At 43.3% G+C, this 18,589-nt stretch overlaps 1 protein-coding gene across 2 annotated transcripts in view; it reads left to right on the top strand.

Moving 5' to 3' along the window:
* Positions 1–18,373, top strand: part of LOC137841831 (myosin-1B) — a 28,136-nt gene extending 9,763 nt beyond the window's left edge. Inside the window, exons 19-40 of one of the 2 annotated variants that reach the window (XM_068655210.1) lie at positions 71–188; positions 3,303–3,426; positions 3,513–3,649; positions 4,210–4,465; positions 5,924–6,166; positions 6,257–6,433; positions 6,513–6,658; positions 6,740–6,830; positions 6,918–7,307; positions 7,931–8,057; positions 9,109–9,227; positions 9,544–9,740; positions 10,186–10,369; positions 10,456–10,621; positions 10,789–10,913; positions 11,120–11,428; positions 11,527–11,730; positions 11,994–12,119; positions 12,227–12,397; positions 12,484–12,588; positions 12,862–12,957; positions 18,077–18,373. In XM_068655210.1, the coding sequence (XP_068511311.1) occupies positions 71–188; positions 3,303–3,426; positions 3,513–3,649; positions 4,210–4,465; positions 5,924–6,166; positions 6,257–6,433; positions 6,513–6,658; positions 6,740–6,830; positions 6,918–7,307; positions 7,931–8,057; positions 9,109–9,227; positions 9,544–9,740; positions 10,186–10,369; positions 10,456–10,621; positions 10,789–10,913; positions 11,120–11,428; positions 11,527–11,730; positions 11,994–12,119; positions 12,227–12,397; positions 12,484–12,588; positions 12,862–12,957; positions 18,077–18,226 (3,761 nt within the window). In that variant the 3' untranslated portion in view covers positions 18,227–18,373. Of the gene's footprint in view, positions 1–70; positions 189–3,302; positions 3,427–3,512; positions 3,650–4,209; positions 4,466–5,923; positions 6,167–6,256; positions 6,434–6,512; positions 6,659–6,739; positions 6,831–6,917; positions 7,308–7,930; positions 8,058–9,108; positions 9,228–9,543; positions 9,741–10,185; positions 10,370–10,455; positions 10,622–10,788; positions 10,914–11,119; positions 11,429–11,526; positions 11,767–11,993; positions 12,120–12,226; positions 12,398–12,483; positions 12,589–12,861; positions 12,958–18,076 lie in introns of those variants that run through there. The other variant, XM_068655209.1, reaches the window with a different exon arrangement.
* Positions 18,374–18,589: the final 216 nt, after the last annotated feature.

Below are 18,589 nucleotides of genomic sequence, written 5' to 3'. Positions count from 1 at the left end.
ACATGATGTAAGGAATCTGTCCATCTCTGTGCAATACAATGAAGTACCAATTCGTGATATCATTTGTTAGGTGCCATGGAACATGAGCTGGTGCTTCACCAGCTACGATGTAACGGTGTGCTGGAAGGGATCAGAATTTGCAGGAAAGGATTTCCCAGCAGAATACTCTATGCAGACTTTAAACAGAGGTCAGTCTTCACTTAAGCCACCCTCCATCATATCCTTGCCAAACAGTTTGCATTTACTAACCGTTTTAAATTCTGTGGGAGTTATGGGAAGGTTCACAGTAACTACTTTTGGCATATAAAAGTCTGTTGTCTGAGTTGATCATCCAGTTTCTTTCAATAGCTAGCTAGAAGAAAAGACATTTCCAAAGGGCAATTAGTTCCTTCCCTTCCCTTCCCTTCCCTTCCCTTCCCTTCCCTTCCCTTCCCTTCCCTTCCCTTCCCTTCCCTTCCCTTCCCTTCCCTTCCCTTCCCTTCCCTTCCCTTCCCTTCCCTTCCCTTCCCTTCCCTTCCCTTCCCTTCCCTTCCCTTCCCTTCCCTTCCCTTCCCTTCCCTTCCCTTCCCTTCCCTTCCCTTCCCTTCCCTTCCCTTCCCTTCCCTTCCCTTCCCTTCCCTTCCCTTCCCTTCCCTTCCCCTCCCTTCCCTTCCCTTCCACTCCCTTCCACTCCCTTCCACTCCCTTCCACTCCCTTCCCTTCCACTCCCTTCCCTTCCCTTCCCTTCCCTTCCCTTCCCTTCCCTTCCCTTCCCTTCCCTTCCCTTCCCTTCCCTTCCCTTCCCTTCCCTTCCCTTCCCTTCCCTTCCCTTCCCTTCCCTTCCCTTCCCTTCCCTTCCCTTCCCTTCCCTTCCCTTCCACTCCCTTCCACTCCCTTCCCTTCCACTCCCTTCCCTTCCACTCCCTTCCCTTCCACTCCCTTCCACTCCCTTCCCTTCCACTCCCTTCCCTTCCCTCCCCTTTTCCCTCCTCTCCTCTCCTCTCCTCTCCTCTCCTCTCCTCTCCTCTCCTCTCCTCTCCTCTCCTCTCCTCTCCTCTCCTCTCCTCTCCTCTCCTCTCCTCTCCTCTCCTCTCCTCTCCTCTCCTCTCCTCTCCTCTCCTCTCCTCTCCTCTCCTCTCCTCTCCTCTCCTCTCCTCTCCTCTCCTCTCCTCTCCTCTCCTCTCCTCTCCTCTCCTCTCCCCTCCTCTCCTCTCCTCTCCCCTCCTCTCCTCATTTTTTTCATTTTTTTCTTTTCTTCTGTTATAAAACATTTTTTAATTAATTATCCATAAAGAATGTTGACTAGCTTGGACTTTGTTAACTTCTAGATAGCAAAGTAGGATGACTTGCAGCCATCAGCACACAATTTTGAATCAAGCATCTACAAAATATTGTAGACTAAATTGTTGGAAAACCAAATAATATCAAAAGGTCTTTCTTCTTTGTTGGGTTAAAAACTGGCTGGATAGCCGGGCCCAAAGAGTTGTGGTGAATGGAGTCAAATCCAGATGGAGGCCAGTCACTAGTAGTGTCCCCCAGGGCTCAGTACTGGGGCCAGTCCTCTTTAATATCTTTATTGATGATCTGGATGAGGGGATCGAGTGCACCCTCGGTAAGTTTGAAGATGACACCAAATTAGGTGGGAGATGTGGTGGTCAGGAGCTGTCTTGGGCAGAGTGACCACAAGATGGTAGAGTTCTCTATTCTTGGCAAAGTCAGGAGGGGGATCAGTAAAACCACAGTCTTCGACTTCTGGAGGGCATGCTTGGAGCTGTTCAGGACACTGGTTAGCAGAGTCCCTTGGGAGGTGGTTCTGAAGGGCAGAGGAGTCCAGGAAGGCTGGGCACTCTTCAAGAAGGAAATCTTAATGGCTCAGGAGTGGTCTGTCCCCACATGCCTAAAGATGAGCTGGCGCGGAAGAAGACTGGCCTGACTGAACAGAGAGTTGTGGCTTGAGCTTACGAGAAAAAACAGGGTTTATAATCTTTGGAAAAAAGGGCGGGCCACTGAGGAGGACTATAAGGATGTTGCAAGGCTGTGCAGGGACAAAATTAGAAAGGCCAAAGCTCATCTGGAGCTCAAACTGACTACTTCTGTTAAAGATAACAAAAATGTTTTTATAAATACATCAACACAACTAAGGAGAATCTCCAGCCTTTACTGGATGCGGGGGGAAACTTTGTTACAAAAGATGAGGAAAAGGCGGAGGTGCTTAATGCCTTCTTTGCCTCAGTCTTTAGCAGCAAGAGCAGTTGTTCTCTGGATACCCAGCACCCTGAGCTGGCGGAAGGGGATGGGGAGCAGAAGGTAGCCCTCACTATCCACGAAGAAATGGTTGGCGACCTGCTACGGCACTTGGATGTGCGCAAGTCGATGGGGCCAGATGGGATCCACCCGAGGGTATTGAGAGAACTGGCGGAGGAGCTGGCCAAGCTGCTTTCCATCATTTATCAGCAGTCCTGGCTATCAGGGGATGTCCCAGTTGACTGGCGGTTAGCAAACGTGACGCCCATCTACAAGAAGGGCCAGAGGGTAGACCCAGGGAACTATAGGCCGGTCAATTTGACCTCAGTGCCAGGGAAGCTCATGGAGCAGATTATCTTGAGAGTCATCACATGGCATTTGCAGGGCAACCAGGCATGGATTTATGAAAGGCAGGTCCTGCTTGACGAACCTGATCTCCTTCTATGATAAAGTAACGCACTGGGTAGATGAGGAAAAACTTCTTTACCGAAAGGGTTGTGAAGCATTGGAATGGGCTGCCCAGGGAAGTGGTTGAGTCGCCATCCCTGGAAGTCTTCAAAAGACGTTTAGATGGGGTGCTTAGTGATATGGTTTAGTGGAGGACAAGTTAGTGTTAGGTCAGAGGTTGAACTAGGGGATCTTGAAGGTCTCTTCCAACCAAGACGACGATTCTGTGATTCTTGCTCTGTATCAGCTGGAAAACGCTCCAAGAGTATGTACTGACACTTTTTTTAGTGAAGAATTTTTTTCTCATACCCACACATTTTTTCTTGCACATAGCGTTCTCATTTGAAGATAACTCTTTAAATAAAAAGACATGGGAAATGTGCCAGTAGTTACCCATGGAAATCTGTATTCATTCTTTGTCAAGGATTTCGGGACGAAGGAAAGTGCAAGTTTTACTCTAAAAACATTTACCCATGGAAATATCATTTCTAAGCAAAAGAGTAAAGTTCAGGCTTATTCACTTCTCATCCACTCATGGCCACTCTGCAGAGAATCTTAACAATGGAATCAGTTTGTACAGGCTTGAATGAGCTTTCAGGAAGCTGTTCTTCATATTCTACTTCCTCTCATAGGTACAAGGTGCTTAATGCCAGTGCTATCCCAGAGGGACAATTCATTGATAGCAAGAAGGCTTCTGAGAAGCTCCTCGGATCTATTGATGTGGATCACACCCAATACAAATTTGGTCACACCAAGGTATAAATACTTATTGACTTAAATAGTGTGTATCTGTACTTTGCAGTACCTGACAATTATGTGCTGCGACCATTTCCTTTCTCAAGGTGTTCTTCAAAGCTGGGCTGCTGGGACTGCTGGAGGAGATGAGGGATGAGAAGCTGGCACAGCTCATCACTCGCACACAGGCTAGGTGCAGAGGCTTCCTGATGAGAGTGGAGTTCCAGAAAATGATGGAGAGGAGGTAGATACATACAGTTATTTGGCTTGCTGGGCCAATCCTCCTAACATACCAATGGTGTGAACAGAACTGAAAATGAGCTCCTTCTCAATGAAACTCATTTATTTGTTATTAGTTCATTTTACCACTATGAATGGAGACAAAAAAAAAAAAAAAAAAAAAAAAGGAAAAAAAAAAAAAGAAAGAAGAAGAAGAAGAAAAGACCTTCTTTAAATTATGTCACTCTTTGTAGTAATTTTTGCTATTTTCTATAAGTGGCTAAATTCTGTAGATGTCCAGAATTCAGATATATAGGCCATGTAAGCTGGTCATGTCCAAAATCTGGACTTCAAAACTGTCCATATAGGTTGGCCATCACTACATCACAATAGGATATTTGCTTCCTATATACATAAAATATAATATATATATATGCCTGTATGTACGTAATTCATTATATAGAGGATTGTCACTATAAAGTATTACATATAGAACAGTCACTACATATTATACATATTTGTATATATAAGTTAATTCTGTAATATACATTCAAAAGTATAAAACATACTTTCTTTACCTTTCAGGGACTCTATATTCTGTATCCAGTACAATGTACGTGCATTCATGAATGTCAAACACTGGCCCTGGATGAAGCTGTTCTTCAAGATCAAGCCCTTGCTGAAGAGTGCAGAATCTGAGAAGGAGATGGCAAACATGAAGGAAGAGTTTGAGAAAACCAAGGAAGAGCTTGCAAAGTCTGAGGCAAAGAGAAAGGAGCTGGAGGAGAAAATGGTTTCCCTGCTTCAGGAGAAAAATGATCTACAGCTCCAAGTGCAGGCAGTGAGTGTTGCTAATGCTTTTGGCTCATAATGCCCCATGTAAAATAATCCCTATATCTTGGTAAGAGACACATTATTCCAAACCAGTATTATTTTGAACAACATATAAAGAATAAAATAGGAAGGAAAAACATAGAAAAGCTAAGCTGGAATAAATAAACATTAAGAAATTTTCAAGTCGTTATTGCAGCTTGTTCCATGCACTTTTAAATCAAGAGAGAGCTAATCCATTTCCAGTTAGTAAACCTTACTGCTTATAGTATATTGTTTTAAATCATATATGACAACTTAGAGCAGCAATTATTATGTCTTTATGTAACCTTATTTACTATATAATTTTGATATGTTATCATCTGATGAATGAAGTTAGTCTGGATGTCCAACTGATACCCTGATTTGGGGAATTACAAATGGATTCTATTGGAGTAAGTAAGAGGAGCTGGAGCGGAAGGTATTTCTACAGCATTTCTCACTCCTGCCTCTTCACCAAAAACAGTGATGAAAGTGGGGAAAGCTAATACTTTCTCCATGGAAAGGCAGGGAGAAGAAAGTAGTGAAAATCAACTGCATCTTGATTTTCTCAATTACAGGAAGTTACATGTCAGATAAATAAATCTAGGTGAGATAAAACCCAGACTAGCCATCTTGCTGAGCCATAGGAAGCCTTCTGCCTGGATGGCATCTCTGCTCTTTGTTAGAACCATAAGGAAAAGAACATGGAGTACAAAGAAAATAAAGGTTACTTCTCCAAGGACTTCAAAGTTTCCATGTTAGAATGCCGGCAAATTAGGGCAATTTGTACTGGCTAAACACCAGTCTCCTTTCCAAACTGTTCTTCCTGACCACAACGGCTACACATATGTCTGATGCAGTTGATGCCTTTGGAACAGTGATCTTAACACAAAATTTTCCCCAAACTAAAAAATTTGTATTAAAGATGAATTTATGCTAAGTAAATTCTTTTGTGAGATTTATAATAAGCATTTCTCAGCAGAATGCTGGAGTGCTTAGCATTTGAGTTTTAAATGCCGGATGATGAGAAATCTGCCTACATGATACTCTAATGATTTCAGAACTCTATTCCATTCATAGATCCAGTGCAATGTAACACTAATAAAATTTATATATATACATATATATATATCCTTAGCACCTATTACTATACTATACTATTCATATTTCATCTTTTATTTTTATATACTATTCATCTTTTATTACTACACTATTACATAGCACCTGTCTTCAGGGCTGGAGGCATTCCAAAATAAATGGTATAAAAAATAATAAATCAAAAAATAAAATAATTAAACTCTTATGATAAGGAGTTCTAACTTGAAACATCATTATGAAACCGCTTTGAAAATAAAAATACCTTCCTTTAAAAAAAAAAGGAGAAAAAATAATGGCTGACATACAAACAGAATTTTGAAAAATATTTCATTCTAATGAATCATTGCAGGAAGCTGATGGTTTAGCTGATGCTGAAGAAAGATGTGATCAGCTCATCAAAACTAAAATCCAGCTGGAAGCCAAAATTAAGGAGCTGACAGAGAGAGCAGAAGATGAAGAAGAGATGAATGCTGAGCTGACTGCCAAGAAGAGGAAACTGGAGGATGAATGTTCAGAGCTGAAGAAAGACATTGATGACCTGGAGCTAACCTTGGCCAAGGTTGAAAAAGAAAAACATGCCACCGAAAACAAGGTATGAGGCAGAAGACGTCAGTCATACTGTGCTATTATGGGAGTCTTGTACCTACTTGCTTTAATTACACTTGCTCCCTTTTCATCAAAGGTGAAAAATCTCACAGAGGAGATGGCATCCCTGGATGAGACCATTGCCAAGCTGACAAAAGAGAAGAAAGCCCTCCAAGAGGCCCACCAGCAGACACTGGACGATCTGCAGGCCGAAGAGGACAAAGTCAATACATTGACCAAAGCAAAAACCAAGCTGGAGCAGCAAGTGGATGATGTAAGCACATGTGCCTCCAGCGAGACAGGACAGGTATGGAGTTCAACCTGCCTGGTATTAATGGTGTTGTTGTGTTTAGCTGGAAGGGTCCCTGGAGCAAGAGAAGAAACTGCGCATGGACCTTGAAAGGGCTAAGAGGAAACTTGAGGGAGACCTAAAGATGGCCCAGGAATCCACAATGGATTTGGAAAATGATAAGCAACAGCTGGATGAGAAACTGAAGAAGTAAGTGTGGTTGTGGGACAAATAACATGGATTTACTATGTACTTTTATTCAGGTGTTAACGGTGTATGCTTTGTGCAAAGGAAAGACTTTGAAATCAGCCAGATCCAGAGCAAAATTGAGGATGAGCAAGCCCTGGGCATGCAATTACAGAAGAAGATCAAGGAGCTGCAGGCAAGCCTCTGTTCCTTCCCTTCAGCCCTTCAGAAGGACATCAGTACAAGTAGGGCATGGGTGTGAAGGGTCTTGCATTTTCCCCAGGCCCGTATCGAGGAACTGGAGGAGGAAATTGAGGCAGAGCGAACCTCTCGGGCAAAAGCAGAGAAGCACCGTGCTGACCTCTCCAGAGAGCTGGAGGAGATCAGCGAGCGCCTGGAAGAAGCCGGAGGGGCTACGGCCGCTCAGATTGAGATGAACAAGAAGCGTGAGGCAGAATTTCAGAAGATGCGCCGTGACCTCGAAGAGGCCACGCTGCAGCACGAAGCCACAGCTGCTGCCCTGCGGAAGAAGCACGCAGACAGCACAGCTGAGCTTGGGGAGCAGATCGACAACCTGCAACGAGTCAAGCAGAAGCTGGAGAAGGAGAAGAGTGAGCTGAAGATGGAGATAGATGACTTGGCCAGTAACATGGAGTCTGTCTCCAAAGCCAAGGTGCTGAAATACATCTTCACAGTAGTTCAAACTTAATCAAGTATTCATATTTTATTATTTAAGTTAATCATATTTTAAAATACACAGTAGTTCTTTACCACTTGATATTGTGTTTACATTCTTTAATAGTGGTATAATAATTATTCCTTTTTCTGAAAGACATATATCTTTAGCTGAAGCACCTAACCTAAGGATCTATAGACTGTCATTGGATGTGTCACTATATGTTTGCTTGGTTCACAATTCTTGGTTCTCACTGTTTGGTTCACAATATTATACTGAATAATGCTGACGTTAACAGTTTTTTAGCTTTTTTTTCCAACTAGAAATTGCTCCTACCCTACATTTCTTTTTTCTTCCTATTTTTCTTCTACTCCTGTAAATACTTCAATTATGTAATCTGTAAGTGACAAACAGAAATGCCCCCATTACAGTGTGCCATCATCTTGTATTTCAGAAACTGAGTGCATGTAAATTAATTGTACAGATATTGGAACTGGAGATGCAAGTTTTATAGAACTGAGACATTTTGACTCTCTTTGAACTCTCTTCATGAGAATTCAGATTCCCAGTAATTGTGTTGAACCACCAATTATCCTTCATTCTGTTCATCATGTAAATAGGCAAATTTGGAGAAGATGTGTCGTTCCCTAGAAGATCAACTCAGTGAGATTAAAACAAAGGAGGAGGAGCAACAACGCACAATTAATGACATCAGTGCTCAGAAAGCTCGTCTACAAACAGAATCTGGTAAGACATTTATATTTTTTAAGAGAACATTGTAAATAAATAAATAAATAAATAAATAAATAAGGGCTTAAAAAGGGGGGTTTAAAAAGGGATCACAGAGACCTGGAGTCTTGGTGGAAACCATGATAAACAAAAGCCAGAAATGTGTTCTTGTGGCAAAGAAGGCCTACAAAACCCTGAGCTGCATTAGGAGTGTTGCCAGCAGATGAATGGAGGGTGATCCTTCCCAGTTCTGCAGCACTGGTAAGGTCATACCTGGCATTCCGTGTCCAATGCTAAGCTCCCCAGCGCCAGAGAATTGTACATATTCACAAGCAAGTCTAGTACAGAAACAATTATATAGTTAAAGCATTCTAGATTGAAGGAAGAATTCATCTCTCTCATAAGCTAGACTTCATCCCTCTGCTTCACAGGAGAAAATCAGGAGATGCTGGGAATATATACCTTGGCACATGCACCATTTAGTATTCACGTTGTAAGCTTGAAGTGACCACCAATCTTAGTGCAAATGTAAAGCAAAAATGCTCAGATATCAACAAAGGGGAAATGATGTATCTCATGTACTGCCTCTTAAATGAATATTTAATTCAGAGATATATATAAGGATCAGTGACTAATATTCAATGAATAGAATAAAATTTTGTTTAACAAAATAACTTTGATACTCATTTGATTATCAAGGTTAATAGGGTTTTAAATGTCATATAGAGGTTCTCTTACTCAGTGTAGAAATGATCCTTCTGGGCACCTGGCCAGTCCAACACAGATGTGAGAAATGTAAGAAGAAAATATATGTAATATGATCATGTAATGTAATAAGATCAATAAGTGTATGTAATAATAAATAAAATACATAAATGTATGTAATAAAATTAATGTAATAAATTGATACAAAAATTATGGACTAAGATCAAAATGTAATAAGGAGAGATATGTGTAATAAGATCATAAGCTTTTGTGAGCTCTCCTAAATACACCGTCAAAGCTCTAACTATGCAGAACACTGCCATCAATGAGAATGAAAGGCCTATGTATCTGCAAACTTTCCCAGGTGAATATTCGCGCCAGGTGGAGGAGAAAGATGCTCTGATTTCTCAGCTATCAAGAGGCAAGCAGGCATTCACCCAACAGATTGAGGAACTCAAGAGGCACTTAGAAGAAGAGATAAAGGTGAGTAGGCTTCCAAATTCTATCTTGTCCACTGGATTTTTCCTCACCAAAATGTGAATCAGACACATATGAGATTACAGAGACACCATGCTGAGAGGGAAAAAAACACAAACTCTTAGTTCATTCAGTGCAATTTACCTTTGCTCCCTGATACCTACCGTCTATCCATTAGATTTCCATTTTGCAGATTCCCAACTCTCCCGTCCTCATTCAATACGTTGCCATCATTCTTATGGGAGAATAATATTTCAGTCAGGACATTTACACATTTCCAAGGAGTTTTCTATTCCTTGACCCACTACTATTTTTCCCCCAGGCCAAGAACGCCTTGGCCCACGCCTTGCAGTCTGCTCGCCACGACTGTGACTTGCTCCGGGAACAATATGAGGAGGAGCAGGAAGCAAAGGGAGAGCTGCAGCGTGCCCTGTCCAAAGCCAACAGTGAAGTGTCCCAGTGGAGAACCAAATATGAGACAGACGCTATTCAGCGCACGGAGGAGCTGGAGGAGGCCAAGTGTGTGGGGAAAGTGGGGAAGGCTGAGAGAAAGTAACAATGGAAATTTCAGGAGACCACTATAATAGTGTCAGGAAGAATCCAATGCTGCACTTTGGGGTGGGGTGGCAGGAAGAGGGAAAATATAACCAAGAGAGAATATGCACTGAGCAAAGCAGAAGCACCAAAGCTCTTCAGACGCAGAATAGAAGAGTGACCAGTGCTAGAGTGAATACCAGAGTGAACAGCAGAGAGTGACTTGCTAGAGCCCAGCATTCAGACATGGAAATACTATGACTGTCTAGAAGAGATCCTAATCTCTGTGTAAACGGGGATCACACAGTGCAAAGTGGCCAAGTGTGCTCTGTGAGCACAAAGTGGCCAAGTGGCTGTATGTTTTGTTTGTTTGTTTGTTTTTTAATGAGAACTTGCTTTCTCACTGGCAACTGTGCTTACCACCTCCCAGGAAGAAACTGGCACAGCGCCTGCAGGATGCAGAGGAACACGTTGAAGCCGTCAACGCCAAATGTGCTTCCCTGGAAAAGACAAAGCAGAGGCTGCAGAATGAGGTGGAAGACCTGATGATTGACGTGGAGCGATCAAATGCTGCCTGCGCAGCTCTGGACAAGAAGCAGAAGAACTTTGACAAGGTATTCTGGCCTCTGGCCCTGTGCTTCCTGGGCAGGGCATCCCCTCACCATTGCCACATCCATACTCACGCCCTGTTGCTCCTCAGATCCTGGCAGAGTGGAAGCAGAAGTACGAGGAAACACAGGCTGAGCTGGAAGCTTCCCAGAAGGAGTCTCGCTCTCTCAGCACGGAGCTGTTTAAGATGAAGAATGCCTATGAGGAGTCCCTGGACCACCTGGAAACACTGAAGCGTGAGAACAAGAACTTGCAGCGTAAGTTGCTGGTCCTCTACTCCTGGCAGAGCTTTCTCACAACCGTGTCTGACTTTCCACATGTTTTTTTGCCTCCAGGTCTGCAAAGATGCCTGTTGCTTCGGTGTGGCAGGACACTTCCCCTTTTGCCCTGTGTATGAAAATGCTGTTCATCTTTGTTTCCACAGAGGAGATTTCTGACCTCACAGAGCAGATTGCGGAGGGAGGAAAGGCAATTCATGAGCTGGAGAAAGTCAAGAAGCAGATTGAGCAGGAGAAATCAGAACTTCAGGCTGCTCTGGAGGAAGCAGAGGTAGCTGGCATTATTTATTTCTGTCTTACAGGTCTTGGATCTCGATCTCATTATAAGCAGTGTGAAGTCATTCCAGATACAAGAGGATAAGAATGCTTCTATAAAACTGTAGAGATATCATCAGAAACATTGCACTTTGCTTTACTCAGAGCTTGAGGTTCAATATTTTTCACATAAGTATTTAATTTGCATTCATTCCTGTACAGGCCTCCCTGGAACATGAAGAAGGAAAGATCCTTCGCATCCAACTGGAGCTCAACCAGGTCAAGTCTGAGATTGACAGGAAGATAGCAGAGAAAGATGAGGAAATCGACCAGCTGAAGAGAAATCACCTCAGAATTGTGGAGTCCATGCAAAGCACCCTGGATGCTGAGATCAGGAGCAGGAACGAAGCCCTGCGCCTGAAGAAGAAGATGGAGGGAGACCTGAATGAAATGGAGATCCAGCTGAGCCATGCCAACCGCCAGGCTGCAGAGGCACAAAAGAACCTGAGAAACACACAGGGAGTGCTCAAGGTCTATCGAATTAAAGATGCTCATAGACAAGTCTTAGCTAAAATTTTCTGTTCCAGAGGACTCTGGTCTGCTTATAATTTCTTTCACTTGTACTGCAGGATACCCAGATACACTTGGATGATGCTCTCAGAACACAGGAGGACCTGAAGGAGCAGGTGGCCATGGTGGAGCGCAGAGCAAACCTCTTGCAGGCTGAGATTGAGGAGCTGCGGGCAGCCCTGGAGCAGACGGAGCGGTCACGGAAAGTGGCTGAACAGGAGCTTCTGGATGCAAGCGAGCGTGTGCAGCTCCTCCACACCCAGGCAAGTCCAAGAGTTGAATAAATGTATAAATTGAAAAAGGAATAAATTAAGCCTCTTTTAATTTTTTGAATAAGAATATTGCTTCATCAGTCTTTGATAACTACTATCAGCAATGGATACCCTTCATACAAACCAATAACAGAACTCTAAACAAAATAAGTGAAAATGTTATGTTTTTGTTTTTCTTTTTCTTTTGTTTCTGTTTTTTTTTTTTTTCTTTCTTTCTAAAAATAATATATTTAAGCTGCTCTGTGAATTAACAGAACACCAGCCTGATCAACACCAAGAAGAAGCTGGAAACAGACATTGCCCAAATTCAGGGTGAAATGGAAGACACCATCCAGGAAGCCCGCAATGCTGAAGAGAAGGCCAAGAAGGCCATCACAGATGTGAGTTGGGGTCTCCTTTCACTGATGATGGTGGATTTATCCCCCCCCCCAAAAAAAAAAAAAAAATGTCTTCAGCTGCACAACGCCTTTGATTCTTTCTTCTCCAGGCGGCCATGATGGCAGAAGAGCTGAAGAAGGAGCAGGACACTAGTGCTCACCTGGAAAGAATGAAGAAGAACCTGGACCAGACAGTGAAGGACCTGCAGCACCGTCTGGATGAGGCAGAGCAGCTGGCCCTGAAAGGAGGCAAGAAGCAAATCCAGAAGCTGGAGGCCAGAGTGCGTGGGGCTGGTATTTGTGCACAAGTGAGCATGTCCCTTGGAGAGGTACCGGAGAAGCTCCAAAGACAGATTTTTCATTGCAGGTGCGGGAGCTGGAAGGGGAGGTTGATGCTGAGCAGAAGCGCAGCGCTGAAGCTGTGAAGGGTGTGCGCAAGTACGAGAGGAGGGTGAAGGAGCTGACCTACCAGGTAAGGGAGAAGAGGTGTTTTTTTTTGTGGTTACACACCCTTCTCTCTGGAGTTGAATATGTTAGCATAGTGCCTTCATGAGGGTTTTCTTTCCATCCTTCTCAGTTAGTCATTGACACAGTTAGCAAGTTTTTTAGCTCTGTATAACTGGACAGCAGTGCTCTGTAAGGCATGTAACTGTCTCTGTTTCATTTAGAAGAAACTTAGGGAGATAGGAAAAGAAGCGTTGCTATTATTTACCATTTTCTTGCCATTGTTTAACATTGTCTGTAGTCTGAGGAAGACCGGAAGAATGTTCTCAGGCTCCAGGACCTGGTGGACAAGCTGCAAATGAAAGTGAAATCCTACAAGAGGCAAGCCGAGGAGGCTGTAAGTACTTCTGTGTGAAGAGTCAGTCTACCTCATGGCAGAGGTGGAAATTTGTGTTGATAATTTCCTCTGCCTAGCTCTGTTCAAGACTGTAACATTTTTTGTCATTTTCTGGCTGTGCAGTACAGGAAAGATCAGGAATGTACAGAGATGTAGAATACCTTTTGTTCTGAGCATTGTTGCATCACTGGAAAGAATGTTGAAGGTCAAGAGTAATGCTTCTTTCTTTAACTTTCTTTATTTCATATTTCATCATTACCTCATGCAGAAAATGGAATTACCTTCAAAGAAGTTGCAATACATAATTTAATAGCAGTAAATAAGTGAAAAAATGATTTAATGGAATTAAAAGTTCCTTGGAGCAGCTCTAAGCCATTGGAGCAGCCTTATGAGGCTCTGGAGCACAGGTGATCTTCTCTTTGATCCTTCCAGTCAAATAGGTTTTAAAGGCATCCGTCGAAGGTGGCAGATCAATGCATGCTTGCAGTACTACTGGTCTTATAGCCTGGGGTCTGGCTTTTTAGGTGATGTGACTCTCTGAGATAACTAGGGTACTGGGAACTGACGGGGTCCATCTGTTGGAGGAGGGAAGACCATCTTTGTTTATAGGCTTGCCAAGCTGCTGAAAGGACGTTTAGACTAAAGTTGCCACAGGAGGGAAACCTCAATACACCTGACTCTTAAGAAGCAAAGGAAGGAGGATCCCAGGAATTACAGGCCTGTCAGTCCAACTTTACTACCAGAGAAGGTTATGGAACAGGTCATTTTGAATGCCATCACATGGCTCATACAGGACAATCAGGTGATCAGAAGTAGCCAGCATTAGTTTATGAAAGGCAGGTCCTGCCTGATTAACCTGATCTTCTTCTATGAAAACATGACCTGCTTATTAGATGAGGGAAAGGCTGTGAATGTTTTTTACCTAGATTTTAGTAAAGCATTTGACACAGCCTTCTCCTGGAGAAACTGGCTGCTCATGGCTTGGACAGGTGTACAGTTTGCTGGGTGAAGAACTGGCTGAATGGCTAGGCTCTAAGAGTCCTAGTAAATGGAGTTCAGTTAATTTGGTAGAATCATAGAAACATAGAATGGCTTGGGTTGGAAGGGGTGTTAAAGATCATCTAATTCCAACCCCCCTGCCATGGGTAGGGACAACTCCCACTAGACCAGGTGCATTAAAGCCCCATCCAACCTGGCCTTAAACATTTCCAGGGATGGGCATCCACAATGAATCTGGGCAACTTGTTCCAGTGCCTCGCCACACTCATCATGAGGAATTCCTTGCTTATGTATAATCTAAACCTACCTACCCTCTTTCAGTTTAAAGCCATTACTTCTTGTCCTATATTGCTACACAGCCTGGTAAGGAGTCCCTCTCCAGCTTTCTTGTAGGTCCCCTTTAGGTATTGGAAGGTATAAGGTCTCCCCAGAGCCTTCTCTATCCACTCATTACACAGCCTATATTCATATTTGGGATTGTCCCAGCCCAGATGTAGAACCTTGCACTTGGCCTTGTTGAACTTCATGAGATTTGCACAGGCCAACCTCTCAAGCAAGTCTAGGTCCCTCTGGATGGCATCCCTTCTCTCCAGCATGTCAACCGCACCACACGGCTTCGTGTCATCAGCAAACTTGCTGAGGAAGCATTCAATCTGTCCCTGTCACCATCAAAGATGTTAAATAGTGCTGGTCCCAATACTAACCCCCGAGGAATACCACTTGTTACTGGTCTCTGCCTGGACATTGAGCTGTTGACTGCAACTCTTTGAGTGCAACAATCCAACCAATTCCTTACCCACTGAGTGATCCATCCATTAAATACATGTCTCTCCAATTTAGAGGCAAGGATATCATGGGAGACCATGTAAAATGTCTCAAATCCAGGTAGGTGATGTCAGTTATTCTTCCCATATCCACTAATGCTGTAACCACCAAGGTCACCAGATTTGTCAGGTGACCAGCCAGGTATCTGGTCACCAGTGGCATTCTCCAGGGCTTAGTATTGGGGAGCATTTTGTTTAACAGTTTTATCAATGACCTGGATGTGGGCATTAAGTGCACCCTTGGTAAGCTTGTACATGGTACCAAGTTAGGCGGGACTGTTGATCTGCTTGAGGGTAGGAAGGCTCTGCAGAGGGATTTGGATAGGCTAGACAGATTGGCCAAGTTCACTTACATGACATTCAAGAAGGCTAAATGCCCGGTCCCGCATTTGGGTCATTACAATCCTGTTCAGTGGTATAGGCTTGTACAAGAGTTGCTGGAACACTGCCCAGCAGAAAATGACTTGGGGTGCTGCTGGTTGACAGTTGGCTGAACGTGAGCCAGTAGTGTGCCAGGTGGACAAGAAGGCCAATGGCATCCTGGCCTGCATATAAAATAGCATAGCCAATGGGGCTAGGGAAGTGATTATCCCATTGTGCACAGCACTGGTGAGATCACACCTCAAATACTGTGTTCAGTTTGGGGCCTCCTTACTATAAGGATATTAAGCTGTTCAAGCATGTGCAGAGAAGAGGAAGAAAGCTGTTGAAGTGCCTAAAACACAAGACATCTGAGGAACAACTGAGGGAACAGAGGTTTAGTCTGGAGAAGAGGAGGCTGAGAGTGGACCTCAGCACTCTCTACAACTACCTGAAATGGGGTTGCAGTGAGGAAGGTGTTGGTGTCTCTTTTCTCAGGTGAGAAATGATAAGATGCAAGGACCTGTCCTCAAGTTGCACCAGAGGAGGTTTAGATTGGATATCAGAAAGAATTTCTTTACAGAGAGGGTATTCAAGAACTGGAACGGGCTTGGAACTCCAGAGGAATGCTGGAGTCCCTCCCTATTTCTGGAGGTATTTAAGAGATGTATGGACATGGTACTGAGGGATGTGGTTTAGTGATGTAAATCAGTATGTCAGGTTGACAGTTTTACTTGATGATCTTGAAGGTCTTTTCCGACCTTGATGATTCTATCATTCTATATATAATTATTTAGAAATTTCAAAGTCCATATTCAGAGAATCATACATTCACTTCATATTCAGAGAGTCATATATTCTTGTCATATATTATTAACCATCTAAATATTTAGCATTTAAGCTATTTCTTTGGATTTCCCCCAGAAATATTGGAAAGAATTACATACAAACCCAGTCTTTAAGTTTTTTCATTATGTAAAGGCAAAATACCACAGTATATCCAGCATAGTGTTACAATAAGAACAAATTATTGTTTAACATTTAAAAACTATTTCAAATTAGTTTCATTGACTTTTCTAAAGAAATCAGCATGAATTTGATAAACTTAATGTAATTTCTGGATAAGAAATTGTGTGTGACAAGTGACATTCTGAACCTCATTCCATTGGCCTCTGCCCATCAATCTATCCTCTACAAGGCTTTCCAGAAAGATGTGGACAGGATGGGTCAGTGATCTTTCCCCCAAGCTGTTCCTGGGATTTCCTTCAGATCAAGCCACTTTGGACACTCAGAGACCATGCTCAGGGACTATCATGTATCTTCAGCGATGATTACCTAGCTATCCTCTTCCAGGGTCACTTCTCAGAACGATCTTATATAACAACACACACACATTTACCTCCATTAAGAAAAAATATATACTATCTCACACAGCTTTTAACTATTCATTAAGAAAATACCAGCTGCTTCTCCCCCATACATGTATTTTTAATTCTCCGCTACATTGGTGGGATATGACTTTCCATCACAAAAGCCTTTTTTCTTGGTATGTATTTCTGGAACAGGTCATCTTGAATGCAATCACACAATGTGTGCGGGACAGCCAGGGGATCAGGCCCAGTCAGCATGGGTTCATGAATGGCAAGTCCTGCCTGACCAATCTCATCCCCTTCTATGACCGGGTGACCTGCCTGGTGGATGAGGGAAACATTGTTGATGTAGTCTACATAGACTTCAGCAAGACTTTTGACACAGTCTCCCACAGTATTCTCCTGGAGAATCTGGCAGCCCAGGGATTAGACAGGTATGCTCTTTGCTGGGTTAAAAAATGGCTTGATGGCCAGGCCCAGAGAGTGGTGGTGAACAGAGTGAAATCCAGATGGACATTGGTCACCAGTGCTGTTCCCCAGGGAGCGTTGGGGCTCATCCTCTTAATATCTTTATTGATGATTTGGATGAGGGAACTGACTGCATCCTCAGTAAGATTGCAGATGACACCAAGTTGGGGGGAAGTGTCGATTTGCTGGAGGGTAGGAAGGCCCTGCAGAGAGACATGGACAAGATGGGTAGAGGCCAGTGGGATGAGGTTCAGCATGGCTAAATGCCAGGTCCTGCACTTTGGCCACAACAATCCCATGCAATGCTACAGGCTTGGGGAGAGAGTAGCTGGAAAGCTATGTGGAGGAAAAGGATGTTGGGGGTGCTGATTGATGCTTGCCTGAACATGAGCCAGCAGTGTGCCCAGGTGGCCAAGAAGGCCAATGACATCCTGGCTTGTATCAGGAATAGTGTAGCCAGCAGGACCAGGGAGGTGGTTGTTCCCCTATACTCTGCTCTGGTGAGGCAACACCTTGAATACTGTGTACAGTTTGGGGCCCCGTACCACAAGAAGGAAATCAAGACCCTGAAACACATTCAGAGAAAAGCTACAAAGCTGGTGAAGGGCCTGGAACACAAGTCCTACGAGGAGCGGCTGAGGGAACTGAGGTTGTTTGGTCTGGAGAAGAGGAGGCTCAGGGGAGACCTCATTGCCCTCTACAGCTCCCTGAAAGGAAGTTGTTGGGAACTGGGGATCAGTCTCTTCTTGTAGGTAACTAGTGATAGGACTACAGAGAATGACCTCAGGTTGTGCCAGGGGAGTTTCAGGTTGGAAATTAGGAGACATTTCTTTTCCAAAAGACTATTCAGGCATTGGGACAGGCTGCCAGGGAAGTGGTGGCATTGCCATCCCTGGGGGTGTTCAAGGAAAGGTTGGACCTAGTGTTTAGGGGCAACGTTTGTAGTAGGGTGATGGTTGGACTAGATGATCTTGAAGGTCTTTTCCAACTCTATGTTTCTGCATCTTCCCATTCCCTTATTGAATCTCACATCAACACATTTAAGGAAAATTGGAAATGACATTTTAAAAATTTTCATAACTTTTTTCCTGTCCACAGGAGGAGCTGTCCAATGTCAATCTCACAAAGTTTCGCAAAATCCAACATGAGCTGGAGGAAGCAGAGGAGCGGGCTGACATTGCAGAGTCACAGGTCAACAAGCTCCGAGCAAAGAGCCGTGAAATTGGCAAGGCAGAAAGTGAAGAGTAAATGCTTCCTGTGGTTTAAAGTGAAAGATAATTGCACAAAATGTGAAATTCTATCACTTTGATTTGTAATTACTGTGTAGTTCTTCAAGAATCTATAGATCATTAATGTCTAGATAATAAAAATTGTAGAGGTTTTCTCATGAAAGAAGTTCAAAGCTGTATTTTAATCACTATCCTGAAATCTTATAAGGTTTAATTTTTTTCCTTACTCATTTATATTCAGTTAGTGAAAAAACCTGACTTTGGGTATTTTCAAAGTGTTTCAGCCACTGTTAAAGTGTTGTGTTCTGACATCCTGCTTCATCCTCATCACGGATTTCACCCAAGAAAATGATTATATTCTCAAGGGAGAAAATGATTATTT

The sequence above is a fragment of the Anas acuta genome, chromosome 18 (assembly GCF_963932015.1).
Source record: "Anas acuta chromosome 18, bAnaAcu1.1, whole genome shotgun sequence".
Lineage (NCBI taxonomy): Eukaryota > Metazoa > Chordata > Aves > Anseriformes > Anatidae > Anas > Anas acuta.
The sequence above is the reverse complement of the archived record's forward strand: the minus strand, read 5'-3'. Positions and strand labels throughout refer to the sequence as shown.